The sequence below is a fragment of the Arachis duranensis genome, chromosome 8 (assembly GCF_000817695.3).
Source record: "Arachis duranensis cultivar V14167 chromosome 8, aradu.V14167.gnm2.J7QH, whole genome shotgun sequence".
Lineage (NCBI taxonomy): Eukaryota > Viridiplantae > Streptophyta > Magnoliopsida > Fabales > Fabaceae > Arachis > Arachis duranensis.
In genome coordinates, this window is record NC_029779.3 from 49,848,685 (window position 1) to 49,857,492 (window position 8,808).

An 8,808-nucleotide genomic window follows, 5' to 3' on the forward strand; every position below is an offset into this window, starting at 1 on the left:
TCTTTACTTTAAAATATCTTGATCCTTATTATTATTATTATTAAAAATTTCAAAGAATAACATTTTAATTTACAAAAATTGATTAGTGTCAACTTAAAAATAAGATAAAAAAATATTGGACATCTAAATTTTTCATTGATATTATTATGCATTCAATATTATTTTTGCCATTAAACACCACTATTGACTATTGGCACCAAATTTGAACTCGACTAAAAATAGAATGTCGATGCATGTCAATGGTGAAATCTAAAGACATTTAATCAAGTAAGAGTAAAGTTATAGGTGATACGAAAGACTAAACAAAAAGGTTACATGTGTAAATACAATTTTATCCAATTACGACGAACGTGAAAACATTACTTGAGAAGTATTACTTGACTATCAAGCTGCAGCGAGAACGTGGGTGCTTGTCTGTGAGGAACAAGTAATGGAGAGAAGGTGAGTAAGGTTAATGAATGCCAAAGAAAATATCTCAGTAGAGTTCTTTTTCTATAAATATGAGAATCAAAAGAGTGAAAAGGGACTTCCATTTAACATCACAAAATCACACTAAAATTTTGCAAATTCTCAGTCACACTGACTCAATAGAAAATTATAGAATGCAAATACATACGAGTGTAAGGAATCAATTCATTTTATTTATTACATTTGTTTAACCATTTTTTTTAGTTCGGTTTTGTTGATTCAATTTCTAACTTTGTTCTATCAAATTGAGTTCATTAGTTCATTTAAATAAGTGTTGGGGTTTAAATTCCGCTTTATACATATAGCAGCAACCTATTGATCAGTAACAGACTCTTAATCTATCATGTTGGAAGATACCGTGAACAAAAAAGAAAAATCTAACTTTATTCTTCATTTTACTTGTTTGAGCAATTTTCTTTTTTTCTTTAACTCTTAATTTACAATTTTTTTTTATTTTACTTTAACCTTTTGTTCATGTTAAACATTTATTTGTACCCTTTATTATTATCAATCCAAGAATTTCAGTATATTTTCACTATTCGTAAAATTTATTTCAACATTAAAATTAATAAATTTTGAATCGAACTCACTTTTTTGGAGAAGAGTCAAATTAAAATTATTGATACAATATCTGTGTCCAAATTAAACAAACATAAAGCGAAACAACTATATTTATGAAACATCAAAGATTGGTATGAATAATCTTTTGTAAATATATAAAAAACAATGAAAGCAATATGTGTTGTTATATTTTCTACACAAATTAAATGATATGATACTTTGATTTATGTTTTATATATATGTTCCGATGTTTAAAAATCAGTTATAAATTAATTAATAAATTTTTTTTATATAATATTATAAGTTATAAGAAATCCGATAAAATAATAAGAAGATTACATGAATAAAAAAAAATAGAAAATTGTGCATTTGCGCAGAATCATTGCTGCTAATTCACAATCGTAACAAGATCAACAATTCCGTGGGCTTGAGCTTCTACTGCTGACATAAAAATATCTCTTTTCATGTCTTTAGATACAAGCCATACAGATTTGTCCGTTCTTTGTACATAATATATATTTTAATTTTTATCAATTATTTTTAATATTAAAAGTAAAAGTTCATGACGCATATAACATTACTCCTTGGTCGTTACATAGCCAAGTAAGCACCAAGGTAAACTTGGAGATGAATATACGGGTGGAGAACAAGCACAGAAAATCATACCTAATGAGAAAATATTCGATTTGATTTCTGAAGTTATATTTAAGTATTAATTTAATTTTTAAAATTTTAATTGTTTTAATTTAGTTTTTAAATTTTAATTGACTTTATAATGAAAATTATCGTAAAGACTAACGTGATTAAAATTTAAAAATTTTAGAGACTAAACTAAGACAATTAAAATTTTAAAGATTAAATTGAGACTCAAATATAACTTTAGACACTAGAATATTTTTTCCATAACTAATATTATATTATATAAGAGGGCGAGGAAGCTATTAGGAATAATTAGGATATTTTGAATAACAAAGGTGAGAGTTGCTTTCAATTTTTTTTTTGGAAATATCGTAAGACCAATTTTATGGTACCCTCATTGGAAAGTGCAGAACAATATAGTGGAAGGGAAAATGAAGAACAAGGAGTAGTTAGGATTCCGAAGGAAGTATTCTCTATATATGAGGTGTGGAAGAAGTTTTCTGAAAGCTCATGGTATTCGAAACCAACTAATTTAGAAGCTTTTTCTTTCAGGTAGGTCGAACAACTTTTATTTCTAAACATTACAAGATTACAAACTCACCTACACTATATGCTTATACACACAAAATATAATACTTTAAAAAATTTTATCCAGTACTTGATTTCAATTAAATTTTGAATACAGATGTAATTGCTGACAAAGCAAATAAATTGTCATTACGCCAAGGCTTCAACCACATCCAAGGTAAGGTAAAGTCTGATCTCCAAAGTGTTTTAGTTATTTACTTTCTTGGTTTTAGATTTTTGTCTAAATAAGTGAAAAGAAACAGGTGAATTGGTCTAACCAGGCCAAAAAAGTAACAGTTCTCACATTACTTTGACTGTTTTGGACAAGAGTAATTTAGACAAAAGCTCTTAATATAACATTATTAGTGAAGGGTAGACTCTGACTAAATAATTATCTTTATACTCCAAATCTAACCGGTCTATTTTCACCTAATCTGATTCCCATGAAAAAGGGAGAAACTCAACGTATTGAATATTTATTAGGACTTATCCTTTTGTTCAGTACTGGTGCAGAAAATTTTACGCTCTTTTTGGTCATGTTTAAAACAATAATAATTCATAAGAAAATAAACTATATATTTAATGTAGAAACAATAATACTTTATGTGAGAAACACATGGCATTATGCCTATATAATTAAATATATTATTTAATCTAATAATTTTTAACTATCAACTTGACATAATACATGTCAGTTAATGTTATCATGTATCTACAGCTTCTCCAACACATTAATAGAACGAAGTCGTGGGAACAGAACATCCCCCCGCGCTTTCCCTAATAGAACGGCCATTACCTAATAGAACGGCCATTACCAAATCATGTCTTAGAAAGTCTGATACGTAATTACAATCTATCCCAGCAAGTTTATGAAATTTAATTGCTAATGGGATTGATAAAATTTTTTATATTATAGCAGTAGTGAATAAGATCAGAAACTCGTTATTCATGTAGGGGGTGTTGCATGAAATTAAAATATATGTAAATTGTAAGGCCATTTTTTAATAAAGAAGGTGAAGAATACAACTAAAGATGGCCCATGATGCATAAAATGTAATAGTAGTGATTATGTGTTTGTTTGGATGACAGTTTGCAAACTAGCATAGAATTGATTTTGTAAAATTGATTTTGATGAAAAGTAAGTTTGGGTTAACTTGATTTATGTTTGGCAATCTTTATATTAAAATTGATTATAGTAAAATAAATATTGTTTAGATTATACTACTCAAAATCACTCTTAGATGAAAAATTACTAAAAAGACATCAATTTAAATAAATTTTTTTATATATATGCAAAATCAAAACACTAACAAAAATAATATAAAAAATATTTATCATATAAATAAAATAAATACAATAAAAAAATATGAAAGAGAGTACTATAAATTTTATAATATCAAACAAAAAAATATCCTATAATTTTTTTAGTACTGTTAGTACTCTTTAATTTAGTATTATTTTAGACTATAAATTTTTATTATTTATGACTTTATTGTTACTTATAATTAATTTTTTATTTATTTTGTCCTTTTTTATATGATCATAATTTATATTATACAAAATTTTGATAATAAACGTAACATATAATAATTACAATTCGTATGAATAAAATCAAATAAAAAAATAAAAAAAATTTATACACAACATAAATATAATGCAGTAAAGGATAGAAAAAAAAGAATTCATATGAAAAAAATAATAAAAATATCCTAGAAAAAATCAACAACATCTGTCATATGAATAAAAGAAATATAATAAAATAAATAAAAAATCATATGAACAAAGTCAAACAAAAATAAAAAAATTCATAAAAAATATACATATAAAAAATAGTATAGTAAATGATAAAAAAAAAACTTATAAAAATATAACATGAGAAATCAGAACATTACACAAATAATATAAAAATATTATTATATAAATAAAAAATATAAGTAAAAAATACAATAAAAAAACATAAAAATTTAAATATAAAAATGAGTATTAAAAATAATAAAAAATTAAAATATTCAATTTGCTAGTGATTAAAATAAATCTGAACTATTTTAATGAAAAAAAATTGTAATGAATGAACTATGAAGAAGTAAGAAGAACTACAAAGAATTATTGTGAATGTAATAATTATTGGTATTCTTTTTATAGAAGAAAATGAAAGGTAAAGTTGGTAAAAAAGAAATAAATTTTTTACCTAATTTTCTAAAGATAATAAGCAACCATGAACGTAAAACGCAGAAGCTACAAATTTTAGCTTCTCCTGAACGTGCGTTTATAAGCATAATCAATTCTGCGTTTAGGAAGATAAAAATAATTAAACATAAAAGTGAAGTTTTCAAGAAGCTCAAACGTGCTTCTCTCCTCCCAACGTCTTTGCCAAATACATAATATTAGATGAGCACACAATAATACACCCGTAAGGCAGTAACAAAACCTCGATCCTGATTTAGACATCTATTTCTGGACCTTTACTCAATCAATCATATCAAAGAGATCCACGTTGCAGTAATTAAAGCTGATTCCTAATGCGATAAGCTGTTTCTCTTACAGTTAGTCATCTTTGTTGAAGCTGAAACGCAAATACAAATTATGAAATAGTTTGGGGAAAAGCAATCAATTAGCAGGGGAAGGGGAAGGGGAAGGGGAAGGGGAAGATGAAGATTGATTAAGACGCAAGAAGCCGAACTTGTTGATAAGCTCATTGGCTATGAGCTGGTTAGCACTGTCTGTGGGGTGGTACTCATCCCAGAATACGTACTTGCTTCTGTCTTTGCAGAGCCTTGAAGCTGGTAAACAGGTGAGAGCGGGTCGTATCCTCCCAAATGAGCAACAAGGTGAATCTGAGTTTTCAAAACCATACTTGTTTGGGTTGGAAATGACATCGCTGACAACATCGTAAGCATCTCCAAATCTGAAGCTTGAATTGGCAAGTTGTTTCCCCAAGTCGTCCATCAATTTGGCTGCAGCTTTGTTGAAGCTAAGGGCCAGGGTGTTGGTTCTGTGTTGGCAGCCCCCGGAGGCGGAGGACGAAAGCACCCTCTGAAGGGGGATGCAGCCCATTGGGCCCAGCCCAAAGACCATCAGCTGCCTTGCACCCAATGCGTGCAGAGCCGTGAGTTGGGCTCTCAGTGTTTGTATCAGGTATTGTATGAAGGTGTCATCATTGTAAGTCCATGAGTCCCTGTATACGGGCATCAAGTAGTTGTTTATGAAGTCATTGCTGCCCAGTGCAACCACATACCTTGCTTCCTTGAAAAACTTGTCTGCCTCCTCTTTCCCGATTTTCTCTCTTATTAGTTCTTGTGTCCCCTCGAACAGCTCAATTTGTTTGTAGAGAGAGAACCTCTGAATCTGCGATGCAAGAAGCAGCAATCAGTATGAGTGAGAATATAATATAATAATTCATCCATCCATTAATTGGCTTACAAAATAGGTGCCTGTGTCATTCAAAATGCCGCCCCCTCCAGAAGCATAATTGAGGCCATTGTGCAAAATATCATCTTCAGTCAAGGATGGGTCCAAGAAAGGAGGAGGCCTTGGAAGGCCCATTTGATCCCCAATGATATCGGCAACAGTGCGCCCATTGGAGAACCTGCCATTCGGGAGCCCGTTTCCGAAATCAATGCCGTACCACGGCAAGCTAGCCTGAGCGAGGCTCTTGGACAGGTACTTGTTGTTTCCAACATCCGACAGTGAGTCCCCAAATATGAATTGCACTGTCCTGCACTCGCATCCTTCTAACACTAGGCTTGCTGCTACTACTATCACACCCACCGCTGCCACCACCAACTTATTCTTCATCTTTCTCTCTCTCACAAATGTTGCATGCTTAGTTAGGACCTTTTCAATATATATGAACATGATGATGATGACGTCCACTGCCAGATTGTTGGATAAACCAACTGCAACTATATTACTACTCATTCAAACCTACTGCAACTACCCCGGCCCCGCGTCGGATATTCACTCATACTTTTTAATTTGTTAATTATGGTAAGTGCACCCAACTCCCACACCCCTCCCCCATTGCTTCCAAAACCTCCCTTCCTTTTAAATAATCGTCTACAATCTTGTTCAACCATGCATAATCTGTTACGCTGGAGTGTTGGACCAAATATCTTCTTAAAATGGGCCACTGCGCCAATGCCTTTATGTTGTTCAGCAGCGCATATTGTGATTTTTGCTTTTCACAGGAATCGGAACCCATTTTCTTTCTAGCAATTTCTCTTTTCTTTCCCTTAAAATTTGTCCAACCATTTTTTATAAACTAGTTATTGATTAAAAAAGAATTGATTTCCTAAAAGATTATTATTATTATTATTATTATTATTATTCCAGAAAAAATAACGAAAATGTAGCAGCATGATATGCATTAAAATTACATAAATTGAAAGCAAGATAAACATAATCTATATTCAAAGTTCCAAGTCAAACAAATAAATAAAGAGTGTTAAGTCGTCCAAATTTAACTCTAGGGATTTAAGTTCAACATGTTGGTGGCAGAAATCAAACCAAGAGTTAAACCAAAAAAAAGAAACAAAAACAAAATAAGCTAATATATATGAATGTATATTTTCATTATTTTGTTGAGATTATATATGAAGACATACACTAACAGCTCAAAATAAGCTAATATGCAAAGTATCAATCTCTACTATTCTCTAGCCACTTAGCTTAATTACTTACAAAAAGCTAGCTAAGCTAACGCTGAAACTAATTCATCTACCAACAATAATAACCACACCATGGATTCATATTCTTAGTGATATATAGATAGCGCAAAAAAGCTAACAAGCCAAGCTAGGGTAGGATATATACCTGCCTAATTAAAGGGGTTTGTTAAAGTGAGAATGAGGATCATGATGTTTGGTTGCACTGGCTGCTTCCTCCTCTTGTTGTAGTTGGCTTTAAAGCATGCTTGTCTTAGCCTTTTGGTGTGGTCTCCAGTTGCAAGTATTCTGCTGCTCTCATCCTCATCAACTCCCTCCTCCTGCTGCTGCTGCAGATTGTTGATTAGGGTTTGAAGACTCATGAGCTTCCTGTGAGGCCACCTCTGAATGCCTAAGTCCCTCCACCTTCTCTTGAGATGTATGAGACCCACCTTGAGGTGTCTCGCCGCTTCTGCTATGGGCATGTAGAAGCACTCAGAAATGCTCTTCCTTGTTAAGCCCTTCTTATCCTTACCCTTATCCTTGCTCATTTCCTTCCATGCATTATCCACGTATTCATTCTCTGCATTATCACTTTCTTCATCACAACGCTCTACAACATCCATATCAAATTCAAACTTAGTTAAAACCAACCAACCTTGCATGCTACTTAATATTGGATGAGTGGGAAGAGGAGGAGGAGTAGTAGCACTAGCATCATATAAAATGTCATGAAAGTAACGAGACTCCATCATCATAGGGCGGGACCCAATCTACTCCATCGTACCCACCGTTACCGTTGGCATAATAAAAACTAACTATACGGTATAAATTCAATTTTTCAATGACTTAATAATGCTAAGTAATGCTAAGTGTCCAATCATTTTTTAAACCAAATTTTTAATTAAGTTTTCGTACGCTCTTTTTTTCCAAATACAGGTGACATACACTTTCTTCTTCTTTTGTTATTGTGGTCTTTTTTTTTCTCTTTTTTGTTGTCGTCCTCGTCATCATCTTTTTTTATGCGCTTTTTATTATTGTAGTCTTATTCTTCTTTTTTCTCTTTGTTATCGTTGTCAGTCTCATCATTTTTTTTATTTACGCGCTTCTTTCTTTAACATTGTTGTCATCATCGTTACTGACACTACTGTAATTGCTATCGCCACTTCTTCTTCTTCTTTTTCTTTCTTCTTTTTTTTTTCCTTCTCATCCTTTTTTATTATCATCGTCGTCGTCCTCGTCGTTTTTTTCTTCTTCTTCTCTCAACTAATGAAATATAAATATTACATAAATTTTGGTATACAAGACAAAAATCTTAGAGTATAGCACATAAATTTTAATGTGCAGTACATAAATTTTTAGAAGACTACATACTAAAAATATTGACTCACCCAATAAATAAAAAACATTGACAACAAAAGTTTGTGTGCTAGATATAAATATTTGTATATTACACCAATGTAATACACACAACATATAAATTTTGGTGCAAAAATTTAGTGCATAGCACAAAAATTTTGATGTGCAGCACAAAATTATTTTGAGGACTACATATTTAAAATATTGACTCATCCAACTAACAAAATACATTTGTAGCAAAAATTTGTGTGTTATATACAAAAATCTGTATATTATACTAATGAAACACGCGTAATACATAAATTTTGGTGTACATCACAAAAATTTTGGTGCATAGAATAAAAATTTTGATGTATAGTATAAAAATTTTTAGAAAACTATATACACAGAATATTGGCTCACCCAACTGATAAAATATATTTTTGCAGCAAAAATTTGTGTGCTATGTGTAAATTTTTATGTGTTATATCAATAAATTTGTGTTATATGTAAATTTTGTTGTGATATGCTTCAAAAACTTGTCTATTGTATCAATAAAGTTTTATGTTCTCCGATCAAAATTTATATGCTG

General features: G+C 30.9%; 1 protein-coding gene across 2 annotated transcripts; it reads right to left on the reverse strand.

Moving 5' to 3' along the window:
* Nucleotides 1-4,524: 4,524 nt before the first annotated feature.
* Nucleotides 4,525-6,168, reverse strand: LOC107463630 (GDSL esterase/lipase At1g74460). Of its 2 annotated transcripts, XM_052252504.1 has the most exons (3): nt 5,656-6,168; nt 4,916-5,580; nt 4,525-4,798 (listed from the first exon to the last, which is right to left on the reverse strand). In XM_052252504.1, exons 1-3 carry the CDS (start codon nt 6,151-6,153, stop codon nt 4,780-4,782), a joined length of 1,182 nt encoding a protein of 393 aa, XP_052108464.1. In that variant the 5' UTR covers nt 6,154-6,168; the 3' UTR covers nt 4,525-4,779. The 2 variants fall into 2 exon arrangements, with proteins under 2 accessions (XP_052108464.1, XP_015937945.2); XM_016082459.3 differs by lacking the exon at nt 4,525-4,798 and having other exon boundaries at nt 4,805-5,580.
* Nucleotides 6,169-8,808: the final 2,640 nt, after the last annotated feature.